Below are 24,702 nucleotides of genomic sequence, written 5' to 3'. Positions count from 1 at the left end.
CACATATATATTGTACCTAGGATATACTATAAGATATTTAATATGTATGGGAATGCCTGCCATCTAGGGGAGGGGGTGGAGGGAAGGAGGGGAAAATTCGGAACAGAAAGGAGTACAAGAGATAATGTAAAAAATGTTATAATTTTAAAAATTAATAATAAAAAAAAGATAGAAGTTAAAAAAAAAGATATCTGTTAGATAGCTGGTAATACAAGACTAGAGTAGAGGGAAGAAAGTAGAGCAGAATATTTATCATCAGCATAGATATTATTTTGAGAGAAAAGACTTCAGTATATTAGCTTGGGGGTTTGAGACAAAGAAGAAAGAATCAAAAAGGATAAGAACTAAGAAAAATCAGTTGACAGTAAAACCAGAAGAGGAGAGAATACCTAGGAGAAGAGGGTACTGTGTCAAAAACTGGAAAGCTGAATAGAATGAGTATTAAGAAAAGATCATGGGATAAACAATTAAAGAAATTTTTGGTTGCCAGATTCAGCCTAGTGGTAGGATCAGAAGCCAGATTGTGAGAGCCTGAGAAGTGAATGAGAGGTGAGAAAGCAGAGACAAGGAATTTTTCAAGGACATTTGGTGTGAAAGCCAGTCAAGGAGCAAGTGATAATTTTGATATTGCAGTTCAAATACAAATAATAATAAGTATATATTGCAATTTTAATTAGAAATAAAGTTTTCATCCCATAGTTTCTATTTTCTTTGCTTTTGGGGGGGGGGGGGAGGAGAATGCACTTTGTCAACTGACACTACCTGGTCCTTTGAGTTATTAAATTACCAAGTCACAATGGAACTAAACAGGTGACAGTTTCTTCATTGCATTAGGATTTCTACTTAAACCTATTTATTATTCTTACTTTTTTACATTTATATATAGATATCTGAGACAATTGGCTTTATTGCCTTATGTTATCCTTTACCATTAATTATACTGTCCCTCTTCTCATGCTTTGTGCCAGTTTGTCAGTTTTATGTGAGATATTTTTTCCTTTCTTTTTCAGTTTAAAGCTCTTAATGAGATTGACAAAACTTCAGGCATATATTTTTTTTTTTTTAAACTAGCTCTTCTTAGGTATATGTCCATCATTACCATATTTGGAAAATCTAAAGCCTATTCTGAGACCCCATATTCTTAGCCAATTATTCCCATCTCAGATGTTCTTTTCTCAAGTTCCTAATTTCAATCGGTAGTAGGAATAGGAATAGGGACTACACCTATGATTTCACTGTTATTACAAATGCTGGAGAGAGGAAACTTTCTACCAGTGCAGGCCTGTGTCTTGTCTATATTAAATAGTCTTACAGAATCAGAATTAGGGTTAAAGAGGTTAAATGACTTGCCTAGACTCACACAGCACAGATAGTATGTGTCAGAGGCAAGATTTGAACCTAGATTTTTCCTGGTTTCAAGCTCAGCTCTATCCATTTTGCCACATTGCCTCTTTTCATAGAACTACCAAACAAGGCAGCATCGAAAAATCCCAAACTCTTAAGTCTTTTTTGACCAGGGATTTATCACCTTAGCAATACTTTCTCGCTTACTTCTGGTGACATCATTTATTCTCACATGAATCTCCAGCAATAGATAGGTTTGACAAGTCCTAGAAGGTGTTCTTGTGTTCTGGATACAAGTTCCTGGAAGACAATAATCTCCCTCTTGTTTATGTTACAGTGTGAGGCAACCTCTTGGTAGTGAGTCATCTTTCACCACCGATACTCTCTTTCCCAATAGTACCTAAAGGGCCATATCATTCTTTAAAGAATAAGAAGCTACTTCCATTGAAGGCCCAGATCCCACCTTGGCAGAAAGAGCTTTAAACTTATTACTTAGCTTTAAATAGTTCATCGAAGTCACTTTAAAACTCTAGTCTTGAAATCTTTACTGTTTTTATTGAAACATCCCTTTATCCCTGTCCCTAGACCATACCACGTTCTTTCTAGAGAACATTTTCTCTTCTTCCCACTTCTGGCCCTAGTAAATGTAATAATAATCAATTCTGGTTGCTTCTTAAAAAGGCCTCTTGTCCCATTTCCCTTTCTTAGGTCTTTCCAAATCAAAACACCTTTCACTGGATGATTTCTTATTAAAATCGAAACATTTTGTGGTCTTTTTTATTTTTGTATCCTAGGGCTTTGCATTGTGACTGGGACATTGTTAGTAATTTTTTCTTTCTTTTTGGGATCTTGTTCATTTACTCTCCAACCTCCTCATACAGCTAGAATTCTGTCCTGTTGCCTCTTTGTTTCAGATCCCAAAGGAGAGAAGTCTTGTGACTGCCCTTTCTGTGATAGAGACCAATTTGCACTTTAAGCCCTTGTAGGTGCTAAGTTAGTACTGGTGGAAAGACAAAGCACATTTGCAAAATTCTCTTGGCCTCTTGTGCTTGCTGGGATCCAGATGCTCAGTCCTTTATCTTTAGTAGTTTCCTTGGTTTACTATTGTGTCTGGCTCCTGGGGCTCACTGTCTGGCTGCTGTGCTACCCACTTAAGTCACCAGAGGCACCTAAGAAAAGCCTCAGAGTATTTATGATAGGGCTTCCGGCCTTTCTTTAGCGCCTTTTAACTAGCTTTTGCCACCTCCTAATGTAAAGAAAAGCAAACAGCATCAAGGGCTGATTCAGAAGGAGAAATGTCTTTGTGTAATTATATTTATACACCTTGCTTCAGATTTCCAGATATCTCCTTGTATTTCCTTGGTTACTTGGTTCTCTGTGAAGTCACCTTTTTTTAATGAAGTATTTTTTGGCCAAATTAGTTTAGTGGTTAAACTTTCATGCTACTTGACATTAGGTCAAGGTAAATCCCAGCAAGTCCCATCAGCATTGTCTCATGTTGAGCCAGTATCTGCCTAATCATCTTTCAAGTGAGGTAGCTTTGTCATAGTGGAGAAGGAGACTGTTTGGAATTCATGCATTAAAAGAACATCTGCACAATAGAAATAAACTGACTTTCCATTGCTTTCCCTTGTGCCTCTTTTGTACCCCATTCTTCATTAAAATATAGCTCAAATACCCAGATGGATCTGTGATTCTATCAGATCATGGGATTTTAATATTTCTTCCCAAAATACAGATCATCCATGTTTATTAATTCTGTACCATTCTTGTCCATGTCTTCCCATCTGTTTATTCATCCCAATGTGTAGGGATTCCCACATGCTTTATCTTGACATTAAGAAGATATGAAAGGATAATTGGGAGCAAACATTGATTATTTCTTGCTTTTATCCTGTAACAATCCTGCCTATTTCATTCTTTTTCTGATGACATCCATTACTTTCATAAGTAATTCTGTTTGTGATTGCAATGTACTTATAAATTTCATTGTCTCCTCCAAGTGATCTTCATTTTCAGTTCACATGAGGTAGTAGTGTGTCAGGTGCTACTGTCGTGCCAACCCCATTAAAGGATGTTGACATTTAAAAGATGTATTTTTGTTTGGAATCAGCAAAAAAAAAGTTGTAATTTTCCAAAGGCATTCTTCCTGGCCTTCTTCCTTTTAACTCTTTATCTCTCTCATTGTTCATATACAATAATTGTTCAAGATATACATACTGAGGGGCAGAAATTTAGTTTCTCTGTTCTGTTGCATATTATAGCCTAGGTAATAGGCATTTTTCATCCACTTTTCCCCTAGTGGATCATTACTATTATGAATTTCTTTTCCAATATAATTTCATTGAGCATATTAATCTAGTTTCCATTGAATCTTTGTGCATTCATAGTAAGTTGTAGTAGTTTTTGTTAAGTATTTGTTAAATGAATGGGTAAAGCAGTCTTTGATCAGTTGTCACCGAATATTATAGTTGGAAAAGACTTCAGTGGCCAACCTCTCTGTGTCATTGACAAAAGGTCATCATGGTACCACTAAATCTCTTCCTTTGGTTCAGATTTAACCATGGGGTTAGCTTTCTTGGAGCCATTTCATGAAATTTGAAGAGTTGTTCAGTGAACCCGAATTTGATTCCTGCTTGTAGATACTGTGTGAGTCTGGGAAAGACTTAATCTCTTTAGGCCTCAGTTTGGCTCATCTGAAAATGGTAATGATATCTGATTGTTATGAAGATCAGTTGAGATTTTATATATATGTACATATATTATTGTATATGTTATATTACATATATATATATCTTTTTACAAACCTTAAAACAAAAAATAATTTTAGTTATTATAATTTCCTTTCCCAAGGCTAGAATCCCATCCTGGATTCCTTCCTGGGCCTTTACACATGTTAATGAATGAATGAAACTAGAGGAAAGAATACCTTTGTAATGTAAACAGTTCCCTTCCTTTCCCAAGATAAAAGAACTCTCTTAAAGCTGCTTTCCTTCTCACTCCTCTAGCTGGACCTCGTTTGCTTGTCTTGCCTGGGAGACTAGGTACCCTCCTAAAGGTCTGCCACAAAACCTGGCCACACTGCTGCTGCTGTTCTTTCCCAGGTACAACAGCTGGTTGGCTGGATGGTTCAGAAGGTTTCCAAGGCCACAGGTGCCTAAGAAACTTGGCTCTGCATGCTTAAAGGAGTTCCCCACTTCTCTTCCCTTCCTCTTCTGCCATCTTGGCTCCTGGTATGAGACTTCTCTCTGTCCCTACTAGATATTTCACCTGGATAAAATTTTGTATGGGAAAGAAATGAGGATGGGAAATGCTGGCCCTGTTTTGCCCACCCTTTAGCTTTAAATTTTAAAACCAAAGCCTTCCCCCTTTCCTCTTGGGACTTGAGGGTGGATTTGTTTTGAACTTGTTTTAAATGCCTGAGAAGTGAGTATTTGTAGGTTTTGGGGGGATGTGCTGATATCCAGAGATAACAGTGATTTGCTTCTATAATGAGTTCCCTGACCAATGAGTATAATGTTCACTTTTTTTTTTTTTTTTTTCAGATGGAAGAAAAGAGGCGAAAATACTCCATCAGTAGTGATAACTCTGACACCACTGACAGTAAGACCTTTAATATGATAACAAAGCTATTCACCTTAAATTGGGAAAGCATTTGAATAATTACTTTGTTGGGGGTGGAGGTGAAATTGCCCTTGCTGGGAGGTTACTTTGCTGTAAATTATACATGGGCTTCAGTATTTTGGAGAAGTTTAAAAAAACAATTGGACTCTCTCCTCAGGGATGTCTATCAGTTTATACTATGTTCTGGATACCCAAGTTTAAGGGTAGAACACCTTATAGAACCAGCATGTCTAAGCTTCCAGTAGGGAGACTTGGGGAAGGGTATAAGGGAGGAAGGAACAAGGGGGAAGGGGAGAAAAGTGAGGTGGGATCAATAAGCATTTATTTAGCACCAATTCTATGCTAGGGAATATATATAGAATAGAAAAGTCCCCCTGCTCAAGGATCTTACATTCTATGGGGAGAGATGATGAGTATACATGGTGATTTTATAGAGGGAAAGGCACTAGTACTTGGAAGGAGAGAAAAGCAGGAAAAGACTTTATGGAGGAGGTTATGTTGAATTATGCTGACCTTTGGTGAAAACTAAGGATCATAGACTTTTCTGCACCCCAGAAAGTTATCTGGACTGAGTTAGGGAATGAATAGTTGATAGAAATTCTGCAGCTCAAAGCACTTAATAGATTCCTTTTTTAGATATGTAGTATCACAAACAGAAAGTAATAAAACCCTTACATTCACAGAAAAGAAAAACTGAGGCCTAATCAATCATAGAACAAAATCAGAGATTTTCCTACCAACAGTTTCATGTTGTCAAAAATAAGCCATTTTGGTATATTGTGCTAGATATCAGCTGTCACGGGAGAATCCCATGATTAGTCTACAGTAGTGATTGGAAATCTTTTAAAATCACATGACAACAATAATTCTCCTTGACTTATTTATTTATTTATATATTGAGCTTCATCCTTATAGAGTATCTCCTCATTTACTCAGTTCTTACAATGGTAAAAGGTCAGGAATCTGCATTCTACCCTTTAATCTTCCACTCACTGTGTTTACAGCCTGAGACTAGAAACTTACTTTATTTGTTTGTTTGTTTTGAGCCTCACTAATCTCTTCTATAAAATTAGGACTTAGCCTCTACACCTTCTAGCTCTAAAGGCAGGTATCAACTGTTATTATTATAGATGATGAAACAGGCTGAAAGTTAAAGCTCTTTGTCCAGTGTCATCTGAAGCATGTGAGAGAGGGAGGACTAGGATTCATTGGAGCTTCTAATAATGAACCCTTTACACATCACCATTCCTTTGAGTGTCCAGCTCACAGATGACCTTGGTCTTGGAATTTGCTAGTCAAGAGAAATGTGTTTAGAGGAAGGCTTTGGGGCATTGTTGTTATAAATAAATAAAAGTTGTACTTATGGAAGATGCATTCACTTGCAGGAAAGAATACCCCTGCTGTTCTCACTTTCTAGGTTAAAATTCTTCCTCTTCCTCCTCTCCCCCTCATTTCCCACCTATGATTAGACTGTTTGTTTCTTGATCTAAAGAACCTGTATTCCTTTCTGGCCCAGGTCAGCCAACAGATCAACAACTGGAAAAGTTTAGAGGCCAGGCGAGAAGAGGCAAGATATAAAAGCTTTAAAAGTCAAGTTAAGATTTTGATCTTGGGGAAGACTAGAGCCCCTGGAGTTTAATGAGGAAAGGGTAGGGGGAGTTGAGGTGACCTGGATTTGGATAGCTGAGTGGAATATGGATTGGATTGTGGAGAGACTGAAGGCAGAGAGACCTAAACTGCAGTTTAATAAGATACTAAAAAAATGTGAGAATGGAGATCTGGGGAGAGGTCAGGGCTGGAGAAGTAGATTTGAGAATCATCAACAGAAAGATGATAATTGAATCCATAGAAGCCCTGTGAAGTGCGTATTGGGTACACAAAGTTGAAAAGGGAACATAGTCCCTGTTGAAGAGTTTACATTATAACAAGGGAAACATACTATACTGCACTACAAGACACACACACACACACACACACACACACACACACACAAACTTGAAGAAACACAGATATCAGTTTCCAATGAAGGCAGAATTCTGGCCTTGAAATGAGGGCTTGGGAGAATTTTTTCCAGATATGAGCAAGTTACTTATAAAAAGGTGAAGAGGACTAAAGAATGTGAGAAGTAGTGAAACTATACAGATGGATAATGGAAAAGAGTGTTAAGGAATGGTAGCACTTAGGTTGAGGGGAGCCTACACTTTTTGCACAAGGTAGGCTTTATCTGGCATTGTGCACTGGTCCTCTGTCCCTCAGAGTACTGCATTAGCAGGACTGTGGTAGCTTGAAATGACCAAGGGAGCCTTGGACTAGATGGGGGGAATTTAGGCCAATCTCTCACTCTGCTTGGTGAAGTTAGGTCATTTACTGCTCTTCTAATTGCCTTTTTTTTTTTTTGATCTGGTTGGTATTTGCAACAAATAAACTAAGGGGACTTTTAGCTCTGGAAATGTTATCTGCCCCTTTGGCCAAAAGCCAAATTCTCTTTTCCTAAAATGGAAAGCTAAGTGAGTTTGAGCCAGTGATAATCTGAAGCCTCAGAACCTTTATCACCAATAGACTTTGATATTCAAACTGAATGAAGAAAAACTTCTCCCTCCTATCACTGTAACTGGTTATAATTGTAAATAAAACTTTGATCTTTTTTGATGGCTTTATTTAGTTGAAAAAGGAGTATTGTTTTAGGAGGTAAGAGCTTTTTGTCCTGTGGTAGGAACTTGGTTCTGGGAAAGTAAGTGGAAACATTTTATTATTTGGTTTGGTTTGGGTGTTTTTTTTTTTTTTTTTTTTTTTTTTTAATACTCTTAGAGTGGATTATGGGAAGATAAGAAATTTCTGAATGGAGAAGTTGTAAAGGTTCTCACATAATATTGTTCAGGAGGTTGGATAGCTACAAGTAGGTTCTTTTCTAAATGTTTTTCTCTCCTCTCAAAGTCTTCTCTCTTCCATAAATGTTTAGGTTCCTCTCTTGACTTTAAAATAAAAGAATAGGACTGTTCAGCTATTTCCAGGAGCCTCTTTGTCACAATGTACATTTCCACTGTGTGATGACATTTTAGACTTAGTGATTGCCTGCTGCCACATTAAAGCTGACACTTGTAGTTGGACCTAGCAAAATTCCCCAATGTCTGGATGTGATCCTAAAGTTATACCTTCTAATTCATATTTGAAAGCTGTATCCAGTTTTTAACCCTATCCTTCTGATCAGTTTCGAAACAACTAAAGGGCAAATTCAACATTTCTGTTTCATAGATGAGAAAACATGTAATGGGAAAAAGTCCTTCAGACAATCATGGAGAAGACTGAGAGTGAATAGAGGACCTTAGGTTTCTTGGATCTCTAGCTGTCCTCTTAAATAACTGAAAGTGTTGGTGGGAAGAAAGACATGAGATACAGTGTTTCCTGAATCTTAATTTTACAGATCAGAGGAATATATACATCATTTAAGACTCAATTGACCTCCACCCAAGATCCCATTTCTTTCCATGTCTTTGTGGTATCTAGTTATCCACAAGAAGTTCAGAGTTTCCAGTAGCTTACTTAGACATTTTGGTTGATTGCTGCTTCCCTGGTTTCCTCAAAATTAGTCTATTATTCCATGGAAACAAATTGCTGTTTAACTTGGTTTAAATTTTAATTTTTAGGCAACTTTCACATACACTTTATTTGGTCTACTCCTAAAAGGTCATTGCTGTAGCTAAGGTTGGGATTACAGGGTTCTTTTTGTCCAGAGTCGATGATTTGGTCTTCCAGGTGGTCTGGGGCCCTCAAGAAGCTTTCCAGGTCTTCTGTGCTGGGAGGCATCTGGGTGGATAACCTTCTCTATTCCTTCTTTCTAGGTCACATCACCTCCAATTCAAGATGTTCCAAGATTCCCACCAACAAGCCCAGTTTGCCCAAGCAAAAAGAGAAGAAGCCATCAGAGGTGTGTCTGATTTCCTTCTTGCAGTTTCCTGGGGGTGAAATCTCCCCAGTTCCAGAGCTGTGGCTGGGGCTAGAACAGGAGGTCATTTTCCTTGAAGAATCACGAGAAAAAGTGTGGATTTATAGCAGACTCAGAAACTCTTCATAGTTCAGAGGTCAATATTAATCCTATGGAGCATAGAAGACACTTTGTTCATACGAGTCCATATAGAACACTTGTTATGAGTTATGTTCCATTCAGTATTGCTATGAGGGGAATGAGGGGAGGTTGATATATGGAGAAAGGATAAAATTTGGTTTCTGCCCTACCAGAACCCACAGAGTGGTTGAAAGCACTGATTAAATATTAAATGATTAAATATCTTAGATCTTGCACCCAATGAGGTCAGGCATAATGGCCTGAAAACTCTATTTAGGGTCAGAGAACCTAGGTCCTGCCTCTGCCATCATTTAACCTTCATCAAGTCAACCTTTATAAGCTTATTCCCTCATCTATAGAAAGAAGGGTTTGGCCTAGATGACCTCTGGGTGCCTTTCCAACCATATTCAAGTATTTTCAAGGTAAGTAGGAGAGAAGAGTTAACTTAAGTCTAACTTAAGTGGCACAAAAACAGAAAGGGTACTTTAAGGAGACCCCTTAGACTAGACATACAATTTTTTATTAAAAAAAAAAAAAGTCACATTTTCAGCCAGAGGGAGAAGAATCAGGAAGGAAGTCTCATAATACATTACATCTGAGAGACTTTAAAGATCATCTTTCTTATCTGACAGATGAAGAAACTGAGTCTCTGAGTAAAAAATGGACTTACACAAAGATGCGTGTTAAGTCAGTACTAGAGCCTGGACTAGGACCCAGATCTTGATTCCCAGTACAGAATTAGTAAAATAAACTTAGTTAATCCAAAAAAGGGTTCATGCCTTGCTTGCTTCGATATCATCCCACTGAGACTGGAGAATGCCTAAAAGGGGAGGTTGAGACTGGTTCTGAAGAAAGCTAGAAGTCTCTCCCACTTTGACTGGACTTATATTTTTTTGGGTGATAGATTGTTAGTATGGGGGGGGGGGAATGAGAAAGGAGAATATCTTCTGAGCTTTAGCTTTTGACTATATATCAGAGGTCCCTATCATCAAGGTTACACAGCACTTGAAATGAATGTGATCCCATCTGAGCCTTGACACTTTTTAATTGATGTTATCCATTTTTTACATAAAAGAAAATTGAGTCTAAGAGATGTTTACTTGTCATGATCACAAAGCTAAGATTTAACTTAGGCCTTCTTTTTTCTAAGTCTAGAACTTGACCTACTTCCTTTTTTGAAGATTTAGTATTAGTATTTTCTCCCTTCCATATCTACCTGGTCATGGGGAGCCAATGGGATGTATCAGTGGTATTTCAAATCCCTTCTCAAAATACTTCCTAGCTCTGTGACTGTGGGCCAGTCCCTGAGTCTTTTATTTGTAAAATCACAGAGAATGAGAAAATAGCATCTTAGATCCAAAACTCCCAGGAATCTCAGAAGCCAACTAGTCCAACCCCTTCACATTACAGATAAGGAAACTGAGGCCCAGGGAAGTTGTATAACTTGCCCAAACTCATATAGGTAGTAAATGTCAGAGTTGGGATTTGAACACAGGTATTTGAATCCCAAAGCCAATGCTTTTTTCACTGTAAAACACTTTGTAAACCTTAAGATGGTATGTAAATATTAAATATTAGTAATTTAACATCTTAGGCTCTGTACTCTCCAGGGAAAGACTTCAACCAGCTCTCCCAAAATCATTGTGAGAGAAAAAGCTAGATTTTCCCTGTGGCAGTAATGGGGGGAGGGGGGAAGTATTCAGAAGTATTATAATAACAGCTCATTTTTATGTAGTGCTTTCCGGATGACAAAGCATCTTCCTGTATATTATTTCATTTGGTTTTTACTACAGCCCTGTGAGGTAAGTAATGGAACTGGATAAGATGAGTAAACTGAGGCTCAAAAGTCACAGGTGAAAATGAAGGAACTAGGATTCCGATCTAGAGCTTATGATTTCAAAATCAAAAGATTTTTTTTTTTTGTCCTAATAGCTATGATGTTCTTAGCCCAAGTCCCTAGGTTGATTTTCCTAGTCTTAGTCATAGTTTGTGCTGTCTAGAAGCTTCTTCCTCCACATTTTTCTTACTCAACTCCAGATCTACACCAGGAGACACATTTTTCCAGGTAATTTGGAGATATGAATACCTTTATTGTGCAATAATTGCAACTGTTCCTTCAGACCTGTGTGAAAATCTTACCTAGCACAGTGCTGAAAAGCATGTCAGTATTTATTGGTGGAAAGCTGATGAAAAGGGATAGGAGTGGGGGGAACTGAGCCTTCTGAGACAGTTCTTCCCCTAAATTGTTCACTACCACCCACCATTCCCCTACATCTAGCCTCTCCTTTTTCTTCTCTATAACTTATGGTGGGCCAGAGATAGTGGGAGGGTGATAGGGAGCCAAGAAAAACATGAGAAAAATAGAGACATAACAGCCTATAGGGGAGCAGTGAATGACATTTTAATGTGAAAATTGCCTGAGAATAAGCATGGGTCTGTGTGGGCATGTGCCAATTATATGCAAGCAATGCTAATTTTTCCTAACTGCAGCAGAGGCCTGGTATAACATGCACCATCACCCCCCACCACAGACCAGCTCCTTTCAGTAAAAGCTGATACAGCTGAGTAGCCTATGTGAGGTGGGTGCTGGTCTCTGCCTACAGAAAGATTTTATTATGTTTTATATGAATGGTTTCAGTTTAATTCTATAAGCATTTATCTAAGGTTTCTTGTAAATCTAAATCTTATGATCTTATTAGTTACCTATTTTATGCAAAACAAACATGGAGGATTTAAGATTATTCATGCAGATAAGTATTCTCCAAGTTACTTTAAGGTAGGGGAGGAGAAGTAATAAACATTTCTATGGCACCTACTATGTGCTAGGCCCTGTGCCTTTACAAACATACTCTCCTTTGATTCTCACAACAACCCTGAGAGGTACATGCTATGCTATTATTTTCCCATTTTACAGTTGAGGAAACTGAAGCAAGTTAAGTGACTTTCCCATGACCAGAGAGCTAGCAAATCTGTGCAGTTATATTTGAACTCAGGTTCTTTTTTTTATTTTTCCTCTTTTCAACGTTAAGTGATTTGTGCAAGGTCACACAGCTAATGTCTGAGGCCACATTTGAACTCAGGTCTTGATTGCAGGGCTGGTGTTCTATCAACTGCACCATCTAGCTACCCCTCATCCTTGATCATCCCCTCCAAAAAAGAAGGAAGGTTTTCTTGACTCCAGGACCAATGTACTGTGCCACCTGGCTGCCTAGAACAATAAGGCAAGGAGTCAGAGAAAATTTCTTGAATTGAAGGAGCAAAGATAAGGAAGGGACATAGGATAGTCATGGAAGTGACAGCTGAGAATCCAGTTTTACTACAGCCTAGAGTGCTTGAAGAAGAGGGATAGAAAAGTGTGGGAGAAAGCTGATAGTTGGATTGTGAGATCCAAACTTCTCTGCCAGGCTGAGGACAATGGAGGAGCCACTGATGGTTTTTGAACAGGACAAGGACATGCCCATGTATGTGGTTGAGGAAGATTATTTTGGCAGCTATGTAGAAGACAGGTTGGAGAGGGGAAAGACTAGAAATAGAGCCTTTGAAATGGTCTACAATGCTACCTGGGTGAGAGGTGAGGAGACCCTCAACAAGACTGAAAGGAGGGTAAATAAAATGAATGGACATGACTTGGCAACTAGTTAAATATGAGTCATTAAAAGAGAATGATTGCAAGTTTAGGAATTTGGGTGCATAGGAAGAGGCAGAGATGCTCATAGTGGAATTAGAAAGTTCTCCCTTGAATTTCAAATGTCAAGGGCCCAGCTGCTTAAACTGTAATTCATAATTCTATGGGTTGGAACTTAATGTAGAGACCATGAAATTATGATTTATTATCAGCAAATGTTTTAATTTGTATTATATATTTGAATTTTATATATGTGGGGTCATGTAAGCATTTCTTTGGCAAAAAAAGAGTTGCAGATGGAAAAGGTTTAAGGATTCCAGGTCTGGTGGACATCTAGGAAGAATTCTAGTAAAGAGATTAGGTTTAGATGAAGTGTTTTGTTGTTATTTATTCATGGGAGCAGGTGTGGTTTTTAAGGGAGAAAGAGCAAGCATTCAGATTGATAGGAGAATTAAGAATCTAGGGGAAGGAACATTAATTATGGGGATAACAGTATCAAAAAGGAGAATTAAGACTGAGAAAAGGGTTTGGAATTTAGCTATTAAAAGATTGTTGATAACTTTTGGGGAGAAGAGTTTCTGTCAGGAAAAGAATCCAAAGCCAAATTTGTAAGGTTTAAAAGTAAGTGGAAGAATACAGAAGTAGAGGCAGGGAATCTAGTAAAAGGGAAAATAAGATGATAGCTTAAAAGGATAACATTCTAAAGGGAAGGATGTTTTTTAATTGTTAAGCTAATTTAATTGTTAAGCCTGTGCATGCCTGTAGGCAATATAGGAAGACTATAGATAAGGAAAAATTAAAGATGAAAAGGAAAGAAAGATCTAAGAACTAGCTCCTGGAGAAAATATCATGTGATGGGATTGTGAATTGTAATGTTCTGGTTTAGCATTCTGTAGGTCTTGGGACCAGTCTTCCTTTCAGCAGAGTAATCACACAAGAATAGCCAGGGATAAAGTCCAAATTCTTTTGTTATCTCCTTCACAGTCTTTCTCCTTTGCCTAGGCCTGGGCTAGCTTTCTGGAGGCTTTCAGACAAGCCTTAGTCTCTGTGGGGAAATGAAGACAGGCCAGCCACCACAGTAATGGGAGATGAGCAAATGTCTCTTGTCCAGTCCTTGTTGGTTCTTATATACTTTATTATAATTATATCATCCTAAGATGTCAATCTTGTAGAACTATATTAAGTACTAAGTACATGTACTGAACTAGAGAACTGTTAAGTATCATGCTAAACTATATAACCATCTCTCATCAATTCCTCTGAGTTAGCACCTTGTTTCAAGGATCCTTCTCCAGAGTTCTGGCTTTCTACAGTGAATACCCACGAGGATTGAACTTGTCAAAAAGAAAAGCTACTTCTTCCTCAGAGATAGAAATAAAGGAGAAGAAGAAGACTGGTGAATATGTAAGAACATTTTGAGTTTTGGCATTGGCAGATAAATGGGTTCTCTTTGGTAAAGGAAAAGGTGTAACCTGCCACAAGAAAAAGGAGTTTGGAAATTAGGCTTTGAGGGACTAGTCACCAAGGGGAATGGGATAGAGTCAGTTTAAAGAAAAAGAGGATTTAGAAGGAAAAAATGCAAAGCGTGGAGTAATCGAAAGATCAAAGGGATTGACAGTGAATTACTTCTTTTTTTCTTCATCTCACAGCCTATTGGACATCATCCTCCACTATCTCCTGCTTTATTCCAGTTTCTGATGAAGAAATGCCCATATGCCCTTCTCTTAAACACAGCCAAACCTTTTACATACATCCTCCAGCTTCTTCTTGTTTGATCATTGTGTGTGTGTGTGTGTGTGTGTGTGTGTGTGTTCGTTCCTCCAATTCTGATGAGAGATCTATGTTCCCCTCCGTGCTTCACCCATTTCTTCCTCCACTGTAAATTCTCTTTCAGGTCTTGTCAGATAATGTATCCCATTCTACCTCTTCCCTTCCTCTTTTCTCAGTGCATTCTTCTTTCTTATTTCAAAATTTTATTTTTTTAGATAATCTTAGATAGATTCTTTTCTATATGTATGCCTTCTCATTGCCTTAATGAGAAAGTTTCTGGGAGTTATATCATTTAGTATTAATTTATTATATCACATAAGAATATAAACAGTTTATATAGAATCCTTTCTGATTGCTCTATGCTGTTTACCCTTTTATGCTTAGTTTGCATTTCATTTGGAAGTCATGTTCTGTAAAATTCTAACCTTTTCATCTAGAATGCTTGAAAGCCCTCTTTTATTAAATGTTCATTTTTTCTTCCCTGAAGGATTATATTCTTCTTTGGTTATAATCTTAACCTCCTTTGTCCTTTGGAATATATTCCAAGCCCTCTGATCCTTTAAGGTGGAAACTGCTAAATCTTAGAATCCTGACTGTGACTCCATAATATTTGAATTGTTTCTTGACTTCTTGAAGTATTTTCTCTTTGGGGGAGTGGGAAGCTCTGGAATTTGGCTATAATATTCCATTTTGGGATCTCTTTCAGGAAGTCATCTGTAGTTTCAATTTTTACTTTTTTCTCTGGTTCTAGAACATGGGGACAGTTTTCCTTGATAATTTTTTAAAAGATAATATCTAGGCTTTTTTTTTTTTTTTTTGATTATGATTTTCACATAGTACTATAATTCTTAAATCTTTTTGGATCTGGTCAGTTGTTTTTCCAATTAAATATTTCACATTTTCTTCTACTTTTTCATTCTTTTTATTTTGTTTGATTATTTCTTGATGTCTCAAAGTTATTAGCTTTGCACAATTCTTACTGTTAAGGAATTTTTTTTTTTAGTGAGCTTTTGTACCTCCTTTCCTATTTGTCTAATTCTGCTTTTCAAGTCATTCTTTTCATCATTGAATTTTTGTGCCTCTTACCATTTAATTTATTATGTTTTCATGATTTCTTTTGGATTACTCTCATTTCTCTTACCAATTTTTCTTCCACCTCTTTTGATTTTTAAAATCTTTTTTTGAGCTCTTCCATGACTCGAGACCAATTCATGCAGCTATTTTCAGAAGCAGTTCTGGGAACCTTTATGTTTTTGGCTTTTTGAGGTGGTATGATATAGAAAGGACTGTGTTTACTACTCTGCTGTATCCTGCACTGGTTTGTGAGCAACTGCAAGTACTCTTTTCAACCTTGGAATTGTGACCAGGTTCCCTGCTCCCTTGTAACTGTAAATTCTGCTGTGCTTGTGTTTCTCTTTACACTGGGACTAAGATCCAGACAACCTAGATTCCAATATAGGCAATGCACCTGGTGCCTGGTGCCAGCATAAGTAATGAGGTCTAGATTTTGGGATTCCCAGTCAGGGAACCAAATGATGATAGTAGAGTTCCTGGTGGTCAGGGAGTTAAATGATGAGGTTAGTGGCATTGAGAAGTCATGCATGAATAGAAAGACTGAATTCCTTAGTGGCAGGGTCTGATGGAGAAGTAAAGTTTCTAGTAGATCCCGACAGAGAAATATACAATCTTGTTAGGGAAATAGGTGAGAAAGAGATAACGAGGGGGTAATGCTGAAATAGAATATCATTTCAGTGAGCAGAGGGTTGTTATTATGCCAGAGAGGTTCCTTGGGATAGCATGTTAGGTCCTCTGCAAGAACCGAGCTTCAAGTTGGCTCATTTTATGTACAAGCTAGGGTTTGCTCTTGATGGGGGCTGATCAGCTCAGCTTCAGCTAGAATTCTTAGAATTGAATGAGTGCCTTTAGGCTGATCTTTAATTTAATGGGAAGCTTAATCAGTAGTGAGTGTTATCAATAGGGGTGGTGCCCCACTCTCAGGATGACCAAATGAAGCTGTTTCCCTCTGGGCATGGTCCTTTACAGAAACCAGGATTCAAGGAAACTTTCTCCTTAAGAGAGAAAGTTTTGGGATCCCTCTCCAGTTTCAGGCTTCCCTCAGCAAAAGGACCTCTGTAAAATATCTTTCTGACTTTTATCTGATCTGATCCCCTTATGTCTGTGGGCTGAAAGGTCTGGAAATCTTCACGGTTGCCATTGATTCGGTTACTCCAAGGCCTATTCCTGATTTGCTGGGTCCCAATCTGTGCTGAACCATGCTTCACTCTCACACTGTTATACTAGGAGGCCTTTCCTGCCAACCTTCTAATTTTTCTTGGGCTAGAAAATTGTTACATTCTGTCTGGGTTTTGGCACTCCAGAATTTGTTCAGAATCATGATTTGGAGGAGAGCTCAGGCAAGTTCTTGTTCTTATCCCATTATTTTGGCTCCATCTGCCACTAGACCTGTTATTTTGCAAAGGAGTAGACTTAAGATATTTTCTCATCTCTTTTGAGGCCATTTTTGTTTTTTATAATTTTAAAACATTCATTTTTTATTTTCTGGTGGTGGTTCTCATTTGCGTTGTTGAAATCATGTATATTGTGTTTTTGTCTCTGCTTGATTTTTCTTTGTATTGGATCATGTATATCTTTACAGGCTTCTTTGTTATTCATAAAGTAATATTTCATTATATTCATGTACTACACATACCATTTCATAATCTATAGGTATCTATTTTGTTTCCAGTTTTTTGTTATTACAAAAAGGATTGTTATAAATATTTTGGTGTATATAGGGACTTTCTTCTTATCTTTGACTCTTTTGAGTTATAAACCCAGTAGTGAAACCTGGATTTAAAAAAGGGTATGTGTAGTTTAGTCACTTTATTTACATAATTCCAAATTACTTTCCAAGATGCTAATACTTATTCACAGAGCCACCAACTATAATACATTCCTTTTGTATCTCCCTACAATTCTTCTAACATTAATCATTGTCATCATTTTCATTATGCAGGTTATTAGGTTAGACTTCAAAATTATTTTGATTTGCCTTTCTTTTATTTATTATTTAGAGGACCTTTTCTTATAGTTGTTAAAAATTTGCAATTCCTTTGAGAATTGTTTGTTCATTTTTATTGAGATATAGCCTTTAGATTTATATCCATCTGTTAGTTGTTTATATATCATGAATACCCTTATCTGAGAAATTTAATATAAAAATTTCCCCTCTTCATCTGATTGCTTCCCTCATTTATCATAAGTTTCAAATGATTGAAGTTAATTTTTTAATTTTTTGTAATTTTTTCTATCAGTTATTTCATTGAAAATGTCCCTTTTCTAGCTGTGGGTGGTATATGTCCTATTTTTCTTTTGATTTTTTTTTTTTTAAATGTGTGTTCTTTGTAGTGTGAGCTTTAATATTAAAGTCACACACCATTTTGCATTTATTGTAGAATATTCTTTTGATATTGATCTAAACCTAATTTCTGCTAGACTGCTCTCTAATTTTCCCCTGTAAATTTTTTTAAAAATCAAATTAAGAATTCTTTCCTAAGTAATTTAAGTTTTCCAATTATCCAACAATAGGTTATTGATTTGCATTGTTTATAATTCTCCCTTGTCTGGCCTCTTCCATTCCTATGCTTTCTAATTTTTTTAACCAAATGATATTGTGACTCCTGCTCTATGATAGATTTTGAAATCTTGAAATGCAATTTTCCATTTTTCCTTGATTCTTTTCATTATTTCCCTTGATATTCTAGATCTTTTATTTTTTCAAGCAAATGTTTATATTTGTTATGAAAAATATCTCTATAATAATTGTCATTTAAATATATTGACATGAATATTTCTCCAATTATTTAAAATGTTATCTATTTCTTTAAGGGGCAAGTTAGAGTTTAATCTACACAAATATTTTGTGCACCTTAAAGTATAAATGTGTTTTACTTTGTAAAAGGTTTTTCTATATCTCTTTAGATAATCATGTGGTTTTGGGATATTTTTGTTTTTTTAATGTGATTTATTACGGTGATTGTTTTCCTAATGTTAAAACATCTGTCCATCTCTGTTATAAATGCAATTTTGTCATAATAAATTATTTCTTGGATGAATTGCTGTAGTCTGACAAAATTATAAAACTATTTGAAACAGTATTCTACATCATTAATGAATACTAATATTTGACTATAGTTCACCGTCCTTGGCCTTTAGGTATGTTTATAGGATATTTGTCTCATAAAAGGAATCTGTTAGGCCGTGTGTTTCTCAGTTTTTGAGAATAAAATTTAGTCTTTAGTTTAGATATTAAGAAAAAATATTCCTCAGCTTCTCCCCCCCCCCCCCCCAGTTTTGTTAGCTTTTATTTGCACAGAAGTCTCTGATCATTCTTTTTATTTCTCTAGGTTTTGTTGTGATTTCAACCTTCTTTGTTTAACAAATCTTTGATTTGTTTTTCTGTCCTTTTCTTTTTAATCAGATTGGTGGTTCAATTTTATTAGTTTTTCCAAGAAACTCTTCTAGGAAACCATTTTGTTTATTATTTCTAAGTTTTTATCTTATCTATTTCTTTTAATTCTTATCTCTTCTTTTGTGCTTATCTTAGATTTTTTCATTTATCAACTTTCTAAGTTTTACAAATGCATATTCAGTTCATTAATCCTCTCCTTTTCTATTTTGTTAATATATGTTTTTAGGGATATAATTTTTCCCCTGAGGACTGCTTTAGCTGCATCCCAGAGTTTTGGTATGTTGTTTCATCATTATAATTTTTTTCATATAATTACTGTTTCCATGATTTGTTCTTTGACCCACTTATTATTTAGGATTTCATTGTTTAGTCTTCTTTTGCCTCAGCCTTTGGTTTGTATTCCCAGAGCTCTCCAGTTTTATAGTCTGTAAAAGATGTATTTACTCTTTCTTGTATTTTTTTATATTTATTTGCAATACCTCTTTGCATGGTAAATTTTGTACAAATTTTGTACCACGTGAGTACTGAAAATCATGTTTTTTTGTTTGTTTGTTTGTTTTTTAGCAGTCTCATTTAGAAAAAACCAAAACTCTTTTAGCTCGTTTTTTTTTTTTTTTTTTTTTCCATTTAAGCTCAATTCTATATCGTTCATTTTTTTGTTTCTCTTTTTGTTAGATTTGTCCATATCTGAGAGGGGAATAGGCATTAAAAGTTCTATTATTGTGAATTGCTTATGTCTTCTTGTAACTCTCTTAATTTTTCTTTTATGAATTTAAATGCTAAAACACTTGGAGCATACAAATTTAATATTCATATCAGTTTATTGTCTTTGGTTCCTTGCAGTATAATTTAGTTTCATTGTTTATCCTTTTTTATGCTACAAATTTGTGCTTTGTGGGATAGCATGATCTTGCTTTTTTTTGGATTCACCTGATGCTTAGTAAATTTTATTCCAGTCCTTAGTTTTTAATTCTCTGCTTTTGCTTTTAAATATATTTCTTATAAGCAGGAAGTTGTGGAGTTTTTTGTTTTCTTACCTAATCTGTCACTCTTTTATCTCATAGAATTGTTTAATCCAGTCATATTTAAAGTTGGATTTACTTCCTCAGTACGGCATGTGTGTATGTAATATTTTTCCCCAGCCTCAGGAAAAATAAATTTAAAAAAAGAGAGAGAGATGTATTCTTGTATTCTTACTTTTTGTTTCTCTTCAAGATTATCCTTCACTTTGTGTATTTGTCTTCTTGGTCTCTTGTTTTTTTGGAAAGAATTTCAATTTTAAATTCAAATTTTTCATGTCTTTTTTTCTTCTTAGTTTTCTAAAATTAGTTTTAAATTGATTATTAAAAATTTCTCTGCAGGTCATAAATTCTGCTTTCATGATTATTAGTTTTTTTCTTGAGCCATTCAATTATCCTTATATACATGTTCAATTTGGAATTCCTCAGCTTTCTGCCTTATCAGCTGTTAATTCGTTTTTCTCCATCTTGCAATATTTATTCAGAGGTATTTAGATTTGTTTAGTTATCCCGAAGCTATCTTCTTTTCTATTATTAATATTTTTCCTATTGATTTAATTGCTTAAGGTTTTTAACTGACTTTTTTTTCGAAGATCTTTCATAATTACAGGCTTTTTTTCTCCTTTATATCTTCCTATTGCTCAGTTTCTGACTCCTTCTCTTTTAATGGTGATTTTCTCCAACGGCTGGAACTCAAAAGCTGTAGCAAACTACTTGTGAAGCATGGGAATTCACACAAGTTGGCACCCTCTATTCTTTGTTCTGTTGCTGAATACTACTGCAGTATAGCAGGCATTCTGCCATCCCAAGCATAGTCAGTTTCTGTTTTTTTGTAACTTCATCTCTGCCTCACGGGGCTGAGTATGAATAGATTTGAATTCTGTTGCTTTTTGCCATAGAATGATGGGATGAGACCCTGGACCAGAGGAGTATGCTAGCCGAGATTTTCACACCAGCCAGAGAATTGCTCTCAGAGCACAAGCTGTGCACCTTGCCAGAAACTAGAAGTTAGAGTGAATGAGTTAAGGATTAAGGGATTAGTTTCCTCAACTGTTAATTCATCATATTGATTCTTTATTAGATTTCCTGTGAAGACTTTATCTCTTTCTCATAATTTTTATTTTAAAGAGCTTTGGGAGGAGAAAATGTCCACTTTTCTACCTTGTTAGTCATAGGATTCAGACACAGAAACCCTTTACTTCAAATACTTCAAACCTGGTCTTCTGAAGTTCCTTTTTCTTTGTTTGTTTGTTTGTTTGTTTGTTTGTTTGTTTGTTTGTTTGTTTTTTGAGGCAATTGGGGTTAAGTGACTTGCTCAGGGTCACATTACTAGTAAATGTCTGAGACCTGATTTGAACCTCTGGTCTTCCTGGCTCTAGGGTAGGTGTTCTATCCACGTAGCTGCCCTTGAACTTTCCCCTTGACAGAAAAGGTGCCATCATCATCCTTTGGGTCATCCAGATTTACTCCATCAATGTTATTAAACTCAGCTGCTCACTCCTCAACTCACTCCCACATATCTAAGCTATTGTCAGAACTACATCTTTCTGTTTTCTTAACTCCTATCTTATTTTAATCCCTTTCTTTCTGTTCCATTTCCAGAGCCGTCACTTTAGCTAGTGCTCTCATTATTTCTCTACTGGATTATTACAATGACTTCCTAATTGGTTTGTCTTCCTTAAATTTTTTCACTTTCACAGGTCTGACTATGTTACATATACACTGTCTATTCAGTAAAATCCAATGATTCCTTGTTGCAACTAGGATCAAATACAAATTCTTCCACTTGACTTTTAAAGTTTTTCATGATCTGGCCCCCTTACTATGCATTACTCCCCTTCATTCACTCTGAGGTCCAGCCAAGCTAACCTTACATTCTATTTCCTATTCCATGGCTATGCATGAGATACACTAATCATAAATTCTCTTGGTATCCCTAATTTCCTATAGAATCAGTTCAGTTCCATTGCTATCTTGTGAATAAAATCTTTCTTGGTTTTGTTTTTCCTTCCCCCAACTATTTTTTTCATTTCCCACTACCACTCAAGGTTTCCTTATATTTGCTTTTCATGTATTTTGTGTCTACCTATGTCACTGGAATGATAACACAGACTGCTTGAGGGCTTGTACTATTATTCTGCTTTAGCATCTTAAGTACTAGGCAATGCTTAGTAAGTAGTAGGTGCTTAATAAATGCTGTTGATTGGTTAAAGTGGGAAACTTGGCATTGATACTCTGATTTTGGTCAAAGGCTCAGGTCCTTTCTCTGTAAAATAAAGGAGTATTAAGATTTTATTTAATATTTTATTTTATTTTTTTGTATATTTGTCTTGTTGAGCTAAAGATTTAAGTTTGTATAAATTTTTTTTTTTTTTGGAAGGTTGAACCAGTATACTGTAGATTTTAGCAATAGAAGTCAAAGTTCTGGCCCTGCTATTATTTTCCTTTTTGATGTGGGATAGGTCACATGCTTCCTTACTCTGAGCTGCAGTTTCTTTTTCTGTAAAATCTGGATCCCAAAGTTTTCTTATGTTCTGTGTATCATTAACATCCTGTTATGTCCTTTGGGGAGCTGTAATTTGGGGGAGTTTTTTAGGTAGTGAGGTTGGAAGAGAATCCCTTCATACATTCAACCTGTCCTAATGCTCTTGGCTTTTCAGGATTTAAGATTTAACTTGATTTAAGATAGCAGGCTCACCCTTTGAAATTGTAAAAGACAATAATGATATTATGAGGGAATTCTCTTTTGGAAAAAGAAGCTAGTTAAAATATCTGTGCGAGACAGCTTAGATATAGTTCTAAATAGAGATGAGGCTCAACTATATGACTTGGGAGCCTTTCCCAAAATACAATCACGTGACCTTGAAATATATATCCTCAGAAATAGAGAAAAACAGCCAACCCTATGTGAGGCACTGGTAGAAATTCAAAGATTAATTATAAATCATATCTGTTTTCATGGAGTTTATAGTCTAGGAGGGAGAGTAAGGTACACAGATAAAAAGTTTATTTTATATTTATGTTGTTGCAACAGTACTAAGTGCTATGTTACCAATCTATCATTGGGGGATGAAGGAAAGCTTCATGGAGGAAAATGGCACTTGAATTTGGCTTTAAAAGATAGGGAAGGATTTGGCAGCCAAGGGGAGAGAATTATTTGGTTTGTGGGGAGCATAAGATAAGAATAGAGAATTATTGGGAGAAGGGTGGGTTCTTCAAAATAGTTCAGTCCTTAGTAAATAGATTTTGAATGGGAACGTCCATTTGCACCAACTCCCTTGTTTTTACCAGTGAGGGAAATGAAGTCTTGAGAAGCAGAATACTTTTTCCCAGATCACATAATAAGAATCCAAAGAGAAAACTGAATTTCTGATCTCTGACTCTAGCGGTAGCACTGTGACTTGTTGGGGATCCAATGAAAGGATTCTTGTTTAGGTTTTATTATTTGAGGGAGACAAATCTTTGCAAAGGGAAAATAGGACGCCAAGCTTTTGGTGATCTCCCTCTCCTGAATTCTTCCAGTTCTTGTTTGCCACACTCTTTAGCATTTAATCTTGTAACAGCCTTAGCTGGTATATAGTTTTTATCTTAGATTGATCTGTTGTTACTGGGGGTATCTTATCTCCACATCTAGGACTAGGACCATTTTCCTTTGTGATCTCCCAGACTGCTTTTCTTGAGATAGGCACTCTGGAAAGGTTTGTTGAATATTGATAGCAATTACATAAATAGAGCTTCCCCTTTTATGTGTGTGGTCTCATTTGAGATTCTCTTACTCCATAAAGTAGATCCTATAAGTATAATTTAAACTGAGGCCCAAAGAGGTTAAAAGATTTTTTCAGGGTCAAATGGTTCTAATATGCCAGATTTAGGATTTGAACCCAACTCTGGGCATAACTTCCAGAATAGCATTTTTTCTACTCTCTCATCATGCTTCTCATTGTTAAATAGAAAATTACTGATGCTATAGAAGATGAAGAAAATCAGGAATGAAGTACTTTTCTCAGAAAAAGGAGGGTGTAACTTGGTCTTCCTAGCACATAATAAATCACTTCAGAAAGAGCTTGAGGATTGGGGAGATGCCATAGGGAAATTATAGCACAACTTGGCCTATTACTTTGAATATAGTAAGCCTCTATAAATGTTAAATGAATGAATGAATGACTGAGGATCTGCTCTTGATAAATCCATCTGGCCCTGAGGCAAATTACCAGCAGTTTTCTGATCCATCAATCAGGTAGACATTTATTAAATGCTTACTCTGTGCCAGAGTATGTATGTAGTGTATTCTAGGTATACAAAGGCAAAAGAAACAGTTCTTGACCTCAAAGTGTTTACATTCTATTGGGGGAGACAGCATCATCCTAAATACATTTATCCTTTCCATATCACAGGATTTAGGGATGTGTTGCCTTGTGATTTGAAAGATCCAATCAGAGTAAAAATTTTTGTCTCTTCATACCAGAAAAGAAATCTGACTTTTTTTTTTCTTTTATGAGGTGTTTGCAGGACATTATTATAAAATTTGGGTCATCGTAAGTTCTGCGTCTGCTGGTTCCCAAGTGTCATCTTAGGCTTCTGTGAAACTCCCCCCAAATTTCTTTTTAATTTCTTATGCCGATCTTCTATATGTTGAAACCTTGAAAGGGAATGTCTTGATTTGGAAGGATAACAGTAAATATATATATAATAATTACAGGTTTATTTGGAGTTGGTGCATGGTGGAGAGAAATCAGAAAAAGTCTAATGGAAGAGGTGATGTCTCACTCAACTGGACTTTTAGGAA

General features: G+C 36.1%; 1 protein-coding gene across 6 annotated transcripts in view; it reads left to right on the top strand.

Annotated features, from left to right (window-relative positions):
• The window catches only part of JADE2 (jade family PHD finger 2), a 203,803-nt gene that overhangs the window by 13,671 nt on the left and 165,430 nt on the right, over positions 1 to 24,702 (top strand). For 5 of the 6 annotated variants that reach the window (XM_074290907.1, XM_074290908.1, XM_074290902.1 and 2 more), the window contains 2 exons: positions 4,890 to 4,947; positions 8,808 to 8,893. In XM_074290907.1, the coding sequence (XP_074147008.1) occupies positions 4,890 to 4,947; positions 8,808 to 8,893 (144 nt within the window). Of the gene's footprint in view, positions 1 to 4,352; positions 4,449 to 4,889; positions 4,948 to 8,807; positions 8,894 to 24,702 lie in introns of all 6 variants that reach the window. The other variant, XM_074290903.1, reaches the window with a different exon arrangement.

This window comes from Sminthopsis crassicaudata, chromosome 2 (genome assembly GCF_048593235.1).
Source record: "Sminthopsis crassicaudata isolate SCR6 chromosome 2, ASM4859323v1, whole genome shotgun sequence".
Classification (NCBI taxonomy): Eukaryota; Metazoa; Chordata; class Mammalia; order Dasyuromorphia; family Dasyuridae; genus Sminthopsis; species Sminthopsis crassicaudata.
The sequence above is the reverse complement of the archived record's forward strand: the minus strand, read 5'-3'. Positions and strand labels throughout refer to the sequence as shown.